General features: G+C 38.3%; 1 protein-coding gene across 2 annotated transcripts in view; it reads right to left on the reverse strand.

Moving 5' to 3' along the window:
• CCDC91 (coiled-coil domain containing 91) overlaps positions 1-15,760 on the reverse strand; it is a 291,950-nt gene that overhangs the window by 131,547 nt on the left and 144,643 nt on the right. For both annotated transcript variants that reach the window (XM_080662857.1, XM_080662858.1), the window contains one exon: positions 6,027-6,104. In XM_080662857.1, the coding sequence (XP_080518983.1) occupies positions 6,027-6,104 (78 nt within the window). The remainder of the gene's footprint in view (positions 1-6,026; positions 6,105-15,760) is intronic.

Below are 15,760 nucleotides of genomic sequence, written 5' to 3' on the forward strand. Positions count from 1 at the left end.
ATAAACAAAATTAAGTAAACATTGTGGGACAAGTTGGCATACGTAGCACATTAGGTTAGTTTTAGCTTTGTTTTCTTCTATGCTTTAACAGAATTTCACATGTCCTTTTCATCATTGTGGAGCAAGCTATTTATTTTCTAAAAGAACAAAAGAATAATGACTTTTTAAGGGGAGCTCAGGGCTAGGAAGGGAAGGGCCACAATTTCTTTCACCTAAGTGAATATTTCCAAAGATCGAAACAAGAATCCACATTGTATGAATGTAGTAAATTAATTATAAATCAGCTATAAGATAATGACAAGGCATTGAAATTGCGATGCTAGAAAATTGGTATGTTAAGTATAAAAAACGATAACTACTATAGCTAATACTTATTAACGGCATTATTATTAACCATGCAATATTCAATATTACTTGGATCCTCACAACACTCCTATAAATAGGTTATATGGTTTATTCTCTAATTTACATATAAGGAAACTGAAATTCATATATAAGAAACTGCCCAAGGTCACACTGTTAACAAGTACTTGATCCAGGTCTGTCTGACATCAAAATAATCAATCATCTCTACTAATAAAAGTCCTTCATAGAGTAAGGATTTATAAGTTATTGCATATCATTATTAAATGTAGAAAAAGATAATAAATACTTAATGATAGTACAAAAAACTTTGGCATTTAAAGTTGTTCAAAAATGGATTAGGTTGTAGATTTTTAAAAATATATATATTTTTACTGGTTTCAGAGAACAAGGGAGAGGGAGAGAGAGATAAAAATATCAATGATGAAAGAGAATCAGTGATCGGCTGTGTACTCCATGCCCTACACTGGGGATCAAGCCTGTGTGTATATGGAATATATATTCCATTGGACCAAGGACTTGTCTATTTTGTTCAATGTTTTATCTACAACTAGAGACCCGGTGCACAAAATTGGTGTACGGGGGTGTGTGTCCCTCAGCCCAGCCTGCACCCTCTCCAATCTGGGACCCTTCGAGGGATGTCCGATTGCCCGTTTAGGCCCGATCATACCAGTAGGATCCTAAACGGGCAGTCGGACATCCCTCTCACAATCCAGGACTGCTGACTCCCAACTGCTCGCCTGCCTGCCTTCTTGATTGCCCCTAACCGCTTCTGCCTGCCAGCCTGATCACCCCCTAACCACTCCCCTGCCAGCCTGATTGATGCCTAACTACTCCCATGCCAGCCTGTTTTCCCCTAACTGCCCTCCCCTGCAGGCCTGGTCCCCCCTAACTGCTCTCCTCTGCAGGCCTGGTCCCCCGCAACTGCCCTTCCCTGCAGGCCCGGTTGCCCCCAACTTCCCTCCTCTGCCAGCTTGGTCACCCCTAACTGCCCTCCCCTGCAGGCTTGATTGTCCCCAACTGCCCTGCCTTGCAGGCCTGGTCCCTCCCAACTGCCCTCCCCTGCTGACCATTTATGGTGGCCATTTTGTGTCCACATGGGGGCAGGATCTTTGACCACATGGGGGCAGCCATCTTGTGTGTTGGAGTGATGGTCAATCTGCATATTACTCTTTTATTAGATAGGATAGAGGCCTGGTGCCAGGTGGGGGCCAGCTGGTTTGCCCTGAAGGGTGTCCCGGATCAGAGTGGGGGTTCCCTTGGGGTGTGGGGCTGGCTGGGCGAGGGGCCTGTGGTGGTTTGTAGGCTGGCCACGCCCACTGGTGACCCAAGCAGAGGCCCAGGGATCTGGGATTTATTTATCTTCTATAATTGAAACTTTGTAGCCTTGAGTGGAGCCAAGCCTCCTGCTCGCTCTGTGGCCACAGCCGTTTTTGTTGGGATTTATTTATCTTCTATAATTGAAACTTAGTAGTCTTAAGTGGAGGCCTGGGCCAGCCAGGGTGTGCGGAAAGCTTGGCTTCCTCAATTGCCAGGGAAACACAAGCCTCCTGCTCACTCCGTGGCTGTAGCCATGTTGGTTGGGTTAATTTGCATGCTCACTCCTGATTGGCTGTTGGGCGTGGCTTGTGGGTATAGCAGAGTGATCGTTAATTTGCATATTACTCTTTTATTAGATAGGATAGTCCCTGGCATAAAAACAATGCCAATAATATTTCTTGAACTAAGGAATGACATGCAAAGAGAATATATACACTCCTGCTATTCTTATAGAAAGTATATTTTGGTTTGTTTTTGAATTACCTAATGATTAACAAATTATTTGCAAAAAATGCTTATATATTTTAACAAAATAAAACTTCAAAATATATTAATTAAAAGTAAGTTGCTGTCTTAAAAAGAGAGAAGTATAATAAAATAATTACTACATGAATTTCTCATGCTTGAATTTAGAATTGAAAAAAAAACACAACTATTTCTCTTATTTTATAATGGGACACAAATCCACATTTAAATTACAGACATCTAATCTACCAGAAAAACATTACTTACTTTTGTTATTTGAATTACATTATTTTTTTCTCCATACTACTATTAAGTTGATGATCAGTGTGTTTTTAGATCACCAGGATTATAAAATTTTATGTGACAATTAACATATTAGATGTTATTCCTCCTTAGAGTATTATAATATAATTTGTGCCCTGGTGCACGGATTCACACACATTGAAAAAAAATAAATTAGAAGGTGGCTAGCAGGGTGGGACTATGCAAGACAGGCCGGACATGCCCTGGACCCAACCTCCCACGGTCCCTCCTTGGCCGGCCTCACCTGGGGTGGTGCCGCGGCCCAAAGGACGTCTGCGGAGTGAACAGGGTCCCTCCGGCAGGTGGGGTCCCTCGGCCTGGCCTGCAGGGATCAGGCCAAAACCAGATCTCTGACAACCCCCGAGGGGTCCCAAGTGCGAGAAGGCACTCTGCAAAGTTGCTGTGGTACAGGCTGTGGAACGCAAATGCAAGTGTGAAATAAACCAGATTTGAGGCTGACAGTGCCCCAGCAACAACATAACCCACAGCTGAAGGTAGAATTGTGCTCCCTCCTCTCTGGTTACAGGGTGCACCACCTGAGAACCACCGCTGCCAAGTCACCGCAGCTCGGCAGCTCCTGCATTGAGTGTCTGCCCTCTGGTGGTCAGTACACGGCATACCACAGGCTGGTCAGACGGTCACTTAGCTTTATATATGTATAGGTAGATTGTACCAAATGTAAAGCTTATCACTAAATCAATATGTAAAGCTATATAAAATGTATTTACACCAAAGTTCCTTGCTATAAAAGAATTCATCTGTTTTGCGTGTTAACTGACTGCAAGCTTAATATGACAAATAATATATAACTTTGGAGGCTATCTGGTTTAATTCCTAATCTTTTTCAGCAAATCATAATACATAATGCCTGATACTTTTAAATCCTCTATTTTTAAATGAGTGACAAATAATGATACTAGACAAACAAGAGATAAAATGAGTAGCTCACAACAAAATTTCTTCAAAATACAATTTGCAAAATATATTTACAAAGTTTTAACATATGATTTTAAGCACATAAACTGGCAGTGTTGAAAGTAATACACAATAAAAATGTTTTCAACAAAGGAAATATATGAAGCTAGAACCAAAAAAGAATTTAATATATGTATTAAATACTGAGCTGTCCAGAAAACATACATATAAATACAATGTAAATACTTTCAAAACATTTAATTTAAAATTCATAAATAAAAAGTAAAATATAAATTAACCAAGAATATATCACTTAATACTCCAGGAGAATTATGTAAATTCCAGTATTTTAATAATTCCCATTAGCCTTAGGGGGAAAAAAGGTTTAAAAAATAGATCCTATACTTTTCCCCAACTCAATAACTAAAGCTGGTTTTATTAGCAGAACCAAAAAGTCACACCATTACAAAAAAAACCAATAATCACCACTGTAAAAACCAGACATTTTTTAATGACCTTCTCAACAATGGTACCAGTTTCTATATTGAGCATAGTTGAAAAAAATGCTCGTTCGTGTCCCAAGACCTATCTATCAGACTCCTTTATGGAGAGGAAAGCTTTTAGATCTTCTTTTTCTACATTTACTCAAATGACTTTTGGAATAAGTCATTTTGGAATCTTTTACACATTAAATTACCAACTAACTAAAATGACATTAACTTCGATCAAGTCTATGGATAAAGTTTAATCAACAAAATATTTCTATATTCCACATATAGTAAAAGGATTTTTTAAAAAACATTTGGTGTAAAACAAACTTAAATTCCTATCTATATAGGTATAGTTAAACCAATTATAATATCTATGTACTGTGGAATACTATAGAACAGTGACAAAAATAAGGTAAGTATATATAAACTAACATGAAAAATATCTCTAAGTTATACTGAGTAAATACAGATAAAAAATCTCCAAATATGCTAATTAGACCACATCGACCGAACAGCTTCCGGACGTCCGACTTCCTTCCAGGCAAAGCCACGGTGGCAGGGGCTGAGACAGAGGTGGTTAGGGGCGATCAGGCCGGCAGAGGAGCAAGCAGTTAGGGGCGATCAGGCCAGCAGGGGAGGGCAGTTAGGGGGCCATCTGGCCAGCAGGGGAGGGCAGTTGGGGACCATCAGGACAACAGGGGAGGGCAGTTGGGGACAATCAGGCAGGCAGGCAGAGGCAGTTGGGGATGATCAGGCAGGCAGGCAGGTGAGCGGTTAGGACCCAGCAGTCCTGGATTGTGAGAGGGATGTCCAACATCCCCCTAAGGGTCCTGGATTGGAGAGAGTGCAGGCTGGGCTGAGGGGTCCCAGATTGGAGAGGGTGCAAGCTGGGCTGGGCTGAGGGACACCCCCCCCCAACCATGCACGAATTTCATGCACCGGGCCTCTAATACACATACACACACACACACACACACACACACACACACACACACACATATTAGAGGCCTGGTGAATGAATTTATGCACAGGTGGGGTCCAGCCAGCCCGCCCAATCAGGGCTGATCGAGCCGGGCTGGCTGGGGGGAGGGGTTGCAGGTGGTTGGCCAGCTGGCCCTGCCCCCTGGTCAAATTCCAGGTGAAACTCCTGGTCGAACTCCAAGTCAAGGAGACAATTTGCATATTAGCATTTTATTATATAGGAGATATATATATGAGAGAGAGTGAGAGAGAGAAATCACCCCTCTAGAAGTATGCACATCGAACAACTAATAGTGATTATCTCTGGGAGAATTATTTAGATGTGATTTCAACAAGAATGTTTTCCTCTTTTACTTATGGGAAAAAAGATCTGACATGAAATGTTAGAAAAAAAACATTTTTGTCATTAAACACTCAATTTCCTTCAAATGATTAAGCTTATACAGACAAAAGCAAAAGAATTATACTGATGTTGACATTTATCATAATTTCTGTCATTACTTAAATGTATTGAAATCTACTTGTTTAGGAAAAGAAAAATGTATAACAATATTTTTCAGGTTTATATTATATCTTCTTTTTCTATAAGAAGTGGAACCATAATGTATTCCAGTATTTAATTCTATAGTATTATTTTTTAACCTCCCTCTGCCAATCCTATATTCTCAAATATTCTGTAACTTCTCAAACGTCTGGTATTACCAAGTATGCTTTCAATGGACAATTCATTGATCACTTGAAAGTAATTCTATACAAAATAAGACTACACTAGAATTCTATAATTTGTGTAGAATATGTCTATTCTAAATTTTTTTTTTTACTAAAATTTGCCAAAGTTTAAAAGAATAAAGAGTACTGGCCAGTGTTTCTCGATGGTTAGAGTGCAGGCCCATGGACTGAAGTGTTGTGGGTCTGATTCCCAGTCAAGGACACATACCTGGGTTGCAGATTTAATCCCCAGGCCCTGGTCCAGTCCTAGTGGGAGGCAAATAATCTCGGTCTCTCTCTGTCTGTGTCTCTGTCTCTCTCTCTCCTCCTTTTTCCCCCTTTCTTCACCTCCCTACCCCCCATCTTTCTTCCACCCTCTCTAAAAATCAATGGAAAAATATCCTCGGGTGAGGATTAACAAAAAAATAGTAATAATGTGGAAAAGAAAAGAATAAATAAAATAGACTCTCAATCCTCTACCTTATATTCATCCACAATAATGCTGAGGGCTTCATGACCAGCTTTCCTCATGTCTTCCAATTCTTGTTTATGTTTTTCCTGAAGAAAAAAAAAGTAAACCATGATAAGTTCTTTTGTTTACAAACAATAAAACCATTGACTTTTGCTTCCATGAATAATTGAGTGGCTTGTGAAAATAAAATGTTGCAGGCGAAAAGTTATTTTTTTTAAATTTTTGTTTAAAAGCATTCAGATTTTCTTTTCTTGAGTATCTTAATTATATTATTTTTTGGAATGTTTTTAAAAGTCTGACATGGATCTAATTTTCTACCTGATATTTAAGTTGATTATATAATTTATGTTCCTAATTGTGTCACTTTTGAGAGTAAAAGGGGTTAATTACACTGGGATAATTGACATAAATATTACTGACTGTCCTGGGCAAATCAAAAAGCAAAGTCATTGAATTTCTAGATTTCTGAGATGTTCTTTAAAGCCAATAGAATATGTCTCATAATTGACTGTCTGGGTCTATTTTCCCAGGTACACATGTGCACTTATAAATTAAAAGGGTCCTAGCCATTTATTGAAAGTTTATTGAATTTTTTAATATAGCTCTCCTTCACATCTTTGATTTTCTTTTTCAAGAACTACATTTAACTACATACTGGATCAGTTTTCCTTGTTTTGTTTTGTTTTTGTAATTATTCCTCTCAAATCCTTCCTCCATTATTTGATATTTTTCAGTTTCCTTTTGCCATCCTTTTTCTTTCTTTCTAGAGTATTATATTCACTCTTTTGTTATTTCAAACTTAGTCCTCATTTTAGAATTTTTTTATTTTATTTATTTTTGTGACTGTCAGCCATCTCTTTTTTTTAAAAAAAAATATATTTTATTGATTTTTTACAGAGAGGAAGGGAGAGGGATAGAGAGCTAGAAACATCGATGAGAGAGAAACATCGATCAGCTGCCTCCTGCACACCTCCCACTGGGGACGTGCCCGCAACCAAGGTACATGCCCTTGACCGGAATCGAACCCGGGACCCTTCAGTCCGTAGGCCGACGCTCTATCCATTGAGCCAAACCGGTTTCGGCTGCCATCTCTTTTTTTAATTTATCTTTATTGTTGAAAGTATTATAGGTGTTCCCCTTTACCCCCACTGACTCCCTCTGCCCCCTCCTAAAACTATCTCTTTTTATGTAACTGTTATATTTTCTCATTTCTGAACCCTTGTACTTCTAATTTATTCTATTCTTCAAATGGTTCTACACAGTTGCACCACTATCCTTTTCTCTTACCCATGCCCCAGTCTACTCTTAGGACAAGGTTCCTGGATAAGAAGTGAAATGGGGCTGAACAACTTTCCTAGCATCAGAATTCTAGGGCTCCCTTTTCTGTTGTTATAATAAGGTTAATTTTAGTGTAGCCCCTTTTATAATACTTTCTAATATCTGCTTTCTCTGAACCCCTCCCCTAACAGTACCTTCCTTCAGTGTCTTATTCTACTTCCTACCATCTCCCTTCACCATGCACCTCTGTACTTTAAGAGGAGCACTTTCTCAGGGTATTTGCAAGAGAAATGAGGGCTCAGAGGACTTAAGTTTCAGCTATTGTCCTCAAGTCTGTCTTCCAAGTGTTCTACTCTGACTGGAAACTGTTCCTTTGGGTTGGCAATGCCTGAATTCCTAAGCGTTTGGGACCAACCTAAATGGCCTTTCTGTTCACCTCCATTATCCAGCACAGATGTGCTGGACATGCACATCTCGTTGCTATCAATAATTCAGTTCCATCAGCTTGTGTTCTAGAATTCATATAAATGTCAACTATCTTTTTATTGAAGATGTTTATGGATTATTTCTTTAACTATCTTGGTCTAATTTTATATGAAATTCTGAGCACTTGTAATGAAATATATACATCTGATCAAAATTCCCAACTAGCAGCCGAAACCGGTTTGGCTCAGTGGATAGAGCGTCGGCCTGCGGACTGAAGGGTCCCGGGTTCGATTCCGGTCAAGGGCATGTACCTTGGTTGCGGGCATATCCCCAGTGGGAGGTGTGCAGGAGGCAGCTGATCGATGTTTCTCTCTCATTGATGTTTCTAGCTCTCTATCCCTCTCCCTTCCTCTCTGTAAAATATCAATAAAATATATTTTTTTAAAAAAATTCCCAACTAGCTTCCATATATTACTGCAAATAAACTCTATAATCTTTCCTACAGGCCAAAGCTATACCACTCTCCTTCGAAGTCCCTCCATCTGTTGTCATTGTTTTTCGTCAAATCATTATAAGCACATTTTAAGTACATTCCTGCTCTAATGTTATTGAGCTCGTTATCTGCTATGTTTGATATAAACTTTGCTCCAGATATCACACTCATTTCCTTTAAATACTGCTCAAAAATCATAACAGAGAGAAGTTCCTGACTCACCCTACATAAAACAGCATACACCTGAGGATATTTTTCCATTGATTTTTAAAGAGGGAGGTAGGAAGGGAGACAGAGAAAGAGAGAGAGAGACAGAGAGAGAGTAAGAGACAGAGAGAGATACATTGATATGAGACACACTGAGTGGTTTCCTACTGCATGCACCCTGACTGGGCCAGGGATTGAACCTGCAACCCAGGTACGTGCCCTTGACCTGAAATCAAATCCATGACCCTTCAGTGTACAGGCCAATGCTCTAAACACTTAGCAACACCAGCCAGGGCCATGGTTTATTTTTATTCATAGCACCTATCACTACTTACTTATTGTCCATTACCTATCTTACCCTGCTATATTGGGAAAGACAATGATGGTCATCTCTAACACTATGGTACTTAAAAAAGTGAGGAAAAGAGACACTAGAGAGATTTCAAATTCTGACATTAAGTTCAATTTGGGAAGATGAAATTTTACTTCCATTAAATATATGTACCTCAAATGGTGCCTTGTATATAATGTCAGCTCAATAAAAAAGGACTGCATAAAAAAAAATGTGAGGGCCAAAAATATTTGGGAAGTGAGAAAGATGTTTCATTCATTATCAAAGAGACAGTTATTTAACATCATAATAAAAATGTTAGAAGTGTATTAAAGACCTAGTCTTCAAAAAGGAGGCTAGTTCACATACACATTTGTTGAGTCAATAAGTGAGATTATGGTCAATGTACTCAATGTAATTTATATTAATCCATATAAATTAACAAATATTTTATACATTTTTAATCTGTTAAAAGAGGGAGTGAGATTAAATCATTTTTGTAAAAACCCTCCCAATGTTTCTAATGCTATTCTATGATATAGTATGCTAAAACTAGAACAATTAATTCCCCTTTGCTTACTTCAAAATTACTGGCAGCACTCATATAACCACATTGTAACACACCAGACTGCCCAGTTACCGCCCCCCCCCCCAAAAAAAAACACCCACAGGAATAACCAAATAATTATATGCAGCCTGAAATTTTGATTTCAAGAATATAGAACCAAACATTTCAACCTATCTTCAAAGTAGTCAAAAGGAAATTTGACCACAATGATAACTTTCTTTCAAAATGTCAAACCCAAAACTCATTATTAAGGGAAGATTCAGAAAATGTCCTCACCTTAAATAAAACAACATACTTTTTAAACAAGAAGAGACTTTAAAGGTAAGCTATTCCAACATATTTATTTTATAAATGAAGAAATGGACACCTAGAGAGGTCAAGAAGATTGTTCAAGGTCACCGAGTTCCATAGGGCCAGCTGAAGCCTGAGTCACATATCCTGATAGCCCAATGTTTATTAAGAAATATCCAGTCAAAGGCTGAACTATTTGAGTATACACCCAACTCCTCATCAACAGATCCCTTTTCTATGTAAAATTCATTAATAGATAGAATCACATGTCATGTCATATCTTCTGATGAAAATAAGATACAAATTGGTCACTCTTGATTAAACTTGAAATAATCATTTATCAATTCATTACTGTCAACCAGAAAGTTTGGTCTGATAAAAATAATGTAAAATATGGTGCTTCTTAAAGATTATCAGAAGCACATTCCAACCAATTATCCACCACCCATAACCACTCCAATACCAATTCCTTGCCAAACTTACTAAACACACCCAGGTCTAATACCCTAATATGCCTAACATAATTAATATAAAAAATATTTGTTAAATACATATGTAAATAAGAACCATATAATTAACAAATATAGATCCTGTACAGAAACAAAATAAGAAATTAGCAAAATTTTTAAAGTAGGCATCATTAGTGTATTGATGACAAAACTCAATTCAGATATTTAAATCAAGAATGATACACAAAAGTATTTTAAAGCCCGTTTATGACATAAACTGATAAATATTTCTCAGTTCACATTATATTATTGTTGGCCATTGCTTAACAATAGAACCCACACTAATTACTCCTAATAAATTAATCCATTCATAGTAATAGGATCCTCTGCCACATAAACGGTTAAAAGACAACATTTAATTTAGGCATTTGGAATTAATTACTACAGTACTTAAAACAGAAAAGAGAAGAAATGAAGGAGGGAGGAAGGAAGGGAAAGAGAGAGGAAGAGAGGGAGGGAGGGAACTCCAAACACTAATCAACCATTATATTCCACCTATTAGAAAGCAGTTACTTCTCACTTTCTAAATTCTTTTGCCAAGGCACATCTACAATTAAACTGAACATAATTAGAACATAATTAGTTACTACTGTCTGCTTGAGAAAGTTTTTCCAATATAGGCTTCACCACCACTCTCTCTGAAGTCGCAAGATTATATCCCTTTCACAACAACTAGTCAACTATATTGGATAAGACAGCCACACACACCTCCAAAGGGAAATTTGCAGGGCAAGAAATCAAAATAAAAATAGCAGGATAACATCTAACCAACACACTGAACGGTTCTAACTGAAAAATGGTATAGAATCCCCCCACCAAGATCTAAGGAATCAAATGCACCCAAGTGGCCTAATTGTACATGTCAGAAAAGCACAAAAATTAGATGATCCTATATGTACCTGCTTTGTCAAAACAACAAAACACCACCTCTCCATCACATTTGACAGCTGCAACAAGCCTAGCTGGTTTATAAAAGAGAGTACCTTTCACTGATGACAATTATGAAACAAGAAGTCTTTCTCACTGAATAAATATTTAATCTCTACCTCCTAGTTCTATGTCATTTCTTAGTCTCTGTACAATTGGTAGCAAATAACAACACATGACAGAATCCTTCAAAATCTTCAAGTCAATTTCACAGACTAAGTCAAATATTTAAGCAAATATAAAATGAGAGAGAAAAAAATGACACAAGCATGTAAAAATCAGTCTAAAGCAGTGGTTCTCAACCTTTCTAAGGCCGTGACCCTTTAATACAGTTCCTCATGTTGTGGTGACCCCCAACCATAAAATTATTTTTGTTGCTACTTCATAACTGTAATTTTGCTACTGTCATGAATCGCAATGTAAATATCTGTGTTTTCCGATGGTCTTAGGAGACCCTGCTAGCACAGGTTGAGAACCGCTGCTGTAGAGCCTAAGACCATCGGAAAACACAGATATTTACATTACGATTCATTAACAGTAGCAAAATTACAGTTATGAAGTAGCAACGAAAATAATTTTATGGTTGGGGGTCACCACAACATGAGGAACTGTATTAAAGGGTCGCAGCATTAGAACGGTTGAGAACCACTGGAAAGGTATAAAGTAATATTGCATATGGAAATAAAGCATTTTTGCCATAGTAAGTACTGAAACAGATACCCATAATTAGTCTGCCCCTTCAGTTTAATATTTCCATGATCTTTCAAAGAATTAATTTTGATCTCTGGCCCTATTCCATTAATGGCTGCCTTAATACATTGCATGGATTTCATCAGCGCACAGACTCCAAAAAGCATCAGCTTTATTGAATCTTCTCAATCAAAAACAAGATAACCAAATAAACTCCTTCGGGATGTTTCCTAACAGATACAATCATGAAGGTATAGAGAGAACTCCGTGACTTGTTCACACCAGCAAAGAAGTAATTGATTTTGTTTCTATAAAAAAGCTCAGACATGACAATATCACATCTGTCTAAACTAAAACCTTATGGATATGAATTAGTAGTTAACAAATGAGAAACAAGTAAGCAGGTCACATGTAATTCATCACTCTGAAAATGAAAACAATTATTTAAGTAAAATTCACAAGATGACCTGCTTTACAACAGTGCCATTTTTTTTTTTGTAATTATCATTTCTCCATTAGCAAATTATCTCCTCTCCCAACTACAACCTGTTACAGAATAAAGGGAAATCCGGCACAGCCTGAGAATATGGTCTCTTGTGTAATCCTGACCAAAATCTTGGCTAATGTGTTGATTGGATTGGACCTGTTCCGAATGCTACTTTAATTGTCACCTTATTATTTGCTCCAATAGGAAAGGCAGACACTTCACTCTGGGCCAGATTTAAAAGAAATTACTATGTATCTTAAACTTTGTTGAAGTCTTCAAAGGCCAATTGCCTTGAGAGGTAGATGCTCAAAACTAACTCAAGCCAAGGTCGGGGGGGGGGGGGGGGGGAAGGGGGCGCGCAAGGGGAGGAGTAATGGAAAGGAGAAAAGGAGGGAAAAGTAAAGAAAAAAGGGAGGGAGGAAGAAAGGAGAACTGAGGATCAAGGAGAAAAGGAGAGAAGAGCAGACAGTTTGCAATTATAAAAAGGGCTGCAGTTACTTGTATCAGGATAATTACAAGTCATTCCTACCTTGAGGTTCACTACTTTGAGAGTATAAAGGAACATTTCCAGCCTGCTAATGATAACCAATAGACTTATGCCTTATAAGTACAATAAATGTACTTATCTCAATCAATAAAGATGTATACCTCACAAAAATTCTAATAATTTCTTATGACTTTCCATTTTAAGCCTCTCTCCTAAGTTTGATTATATTTTATCGCTGATAACAGAAAGGGATTTTCTAAAAACATAGCTTCTCAAAATATTTAATACTTTGATCAAAAAGAGAAAAATGGCTTACTAATAAAAATCACCTTTTAGTTTTGGTCACTTGTCTTGTCGGTTGAATTGCAACCCCCCAAAAAAAGATTTGTTGAAATCCTAATCCCAGGTACCTAATCCCTAATCCTAATCCATGGTATCTATAAAAGTAATCTTATTTGGAAATGTGGCCTTTTCATATATAATTATTACAAAATAAGATCATCTTAGATTAGAGTGGCCCTCTGTTCTAAGATTAGTTTCCTCATACAAAAAGAAGAATGAGCCCGGCCAGAGTCACTCAGGGCAAATGCCTGGGTTATGGGCTCAATCCCCAGTAGGGGGGTGCAGGAGGCAGCCAATAGATTTCTCTTTTATTAATGTTTCTATCTCTCCCTCCCCTTCCTCTCTCTCTAAAATCAATAAAAACATTTTTAAAAATTCAGTATGAAATAAAAATGTGAAACCCTTGCTCAAAAATTAACAATTTCAAGATGGCAACAGTAGACTATTAAACCAAGCATTAGTCCCTATAATCACAGAGTCCTATGCAAATGCACAAATTGTGTGCCCATGAAGCCAGGCCTGCCTTAAAGATACAGGTAATGAGAAAGTGTTGACAATCAACAATCTTATCAGAAAACCCTACCGTAAAGCCTACCCTACACCTTGCCCCACTTACCAACAAAGCTTCCAATCAACCTTTTTTGCCCTACTCCTAAAAAAGAGATAGCTATGCATAACCAGCCATTTAAACAAACCCTCTAAATGAAAAAGAAAGGAAAGAATAGAATACTAGAAAAGAAAAAAGCTTCTTGGAATAAGCCCATTATATAAGGACTAGAGGCCCGGTGCACAAAATTTGTGCACAGGAGGATACCTGTGAGATCGTGCCTAAACTGGCAGTCGGACATCCCTCTCGGAATCTGGGACCGCTGGCTCCTAACCGCTGGACTGCCTGCCTGCCTCATCACCCCTAACCACTCTGCCTGCCTGCCTGTTGCCCCGAACTGCTCGCCTGCCTGCCTGATCGCCCCTAACCACTATCCTGCATGCCTGAACACCCCTAATCACTCGCCTGCCTGCCTGATCGCCTCTAACTGCCTGCCTGCCTGACTGAACACCCCTAACTGCCTCTGCCTCGGCCCCCACCACTGCAGCTTCATCCAGAAGGACATCTAGAAGGTCATTTGGCTGTGTGGTCTAATTAGCATATTATGCTTTTATTATTATAGATAAAATAATAACATAAACATACTCAAATAAAAGCTCTTGAGAATTCAAAACACAATAATACATATAAAAACAATCCATAGAAGCTTTGGAAAATAAAGCAAAAAACATCAAACAGGAAGGGGAGGGAGAATAAAGAAATAAAAAATAGATACAATAAGACAAACAACCCAGTGGATCCAGGATTCAAATAATAGGTGTTACAGAGGGTAGATAATAGGTGGTATTATTATCCAAATAATAGGAAAGTACTTCCTCAAAAATAGCTCAAGAAAGTCTCCACATCTAAACATTATACACTGAAGGGATGCCTGGAGTTCCAACAATTGGTCAAATGTAGGCCCGAGGACTGTGTCTTCAGTACTACTGCATATTTAAAAGGGCTTCCAGTGAAAATACAACTATATCCTACTCACAGCTTAATGTTTACAGTATTGTTTGGCTTGCAGGAATTAAGAATAATTACTGAGGATCATCCCACCCACCAAAAAAGAAAGAGAGAAACTGAACTGAAACCTAATTTTTAAATGGGAAGCATTCCTAAAAGTATCAGAACAAAGGTCATTATATATACTTTTCTATCAGAAAGCAAATATAACTTGGTCCTAGGGTGGCACCAAATAAAAATGACGAGTGATTAGACAAGTACACAATAGAAATCCTAAAACTATACCAGTATAGTGCCAGGACAGTTAATATTCCTAGGTCCCCCCCCGCCCCCCCAAAAAAAAGCACAAAACACCAGTGAGAGACAGAATTCTCAATTAAGGCCCAAGAACTCAATTAATTAAGATCAAACATAACAACAAAAATTAAAAAAAAAACTACATGGAAAAAATCACAATGAAAGAATATAGATAAGACAACAGTCACTTAAGAAAAACAAAATGTTTTCAAGAAGAGAAAACTAATCATAATATATTATGATGCAGGTGTCAATAGTATTTAACATAATCTTTATAATGTAAACAACTGAATGCTGATCTAATGAAATCTATTATGTAACTACTAGAGGCCTGGTGCACAGATTCATGCACATTGAAAGGAAATTAATTAGAAGGTAGCCGGCTGGGTGGGGCAGGACTGGGTGAGACGGGCTGGACACACCCTGGAGCCAACCTCCCACAGTCCTTCCCCAGCTGGCCGCACCTGGGGCAGCGCTGGGGCTCAAAGGGTGTCTGTGGAATGAGCGGGGTCCCTCTGGCAGGTGGGGTCCCTCAGCTTGGTCTGGTGGGATCAGGCCAAAACCGGCATTCCAACATCCCCCCAGGGGTCCCAGAGTGCAAGAAGGCACTCTGCAAAGTTGCTGTCACTTGGCAGCTCCTGCATTGAGCGTCTGCCCCCTGGTGGTCAGTGTGCGTAATAGTTACCGGCCAATCGGCCGGTCGCAAAAGTAGTAATATTTTATGTATGTTATTAAAAAATATGGGCATACTACTTAAGTAGTTGAAAGTTGTTGCTTTTGGTGGGTCTAAAAATGTCAGAAGCAGGGAAAGGATCAGTGAATACTGTTTTCTATAACAAGCCATTTAGCATTTA

The sequence above is a fragment of the Plecotus auritus genome (assembly GCF_963455305.1).
Source record: "Plecotus auritus genome assembly, chromosome: 3".
Classification (NCBI taxonomy): domain Eukaryota; kingdom Metazoa; phylum Chordata; class Mammalia; order Chiroptera; family Vespertilionidae; genus Plecotus; species Plecotus auritus.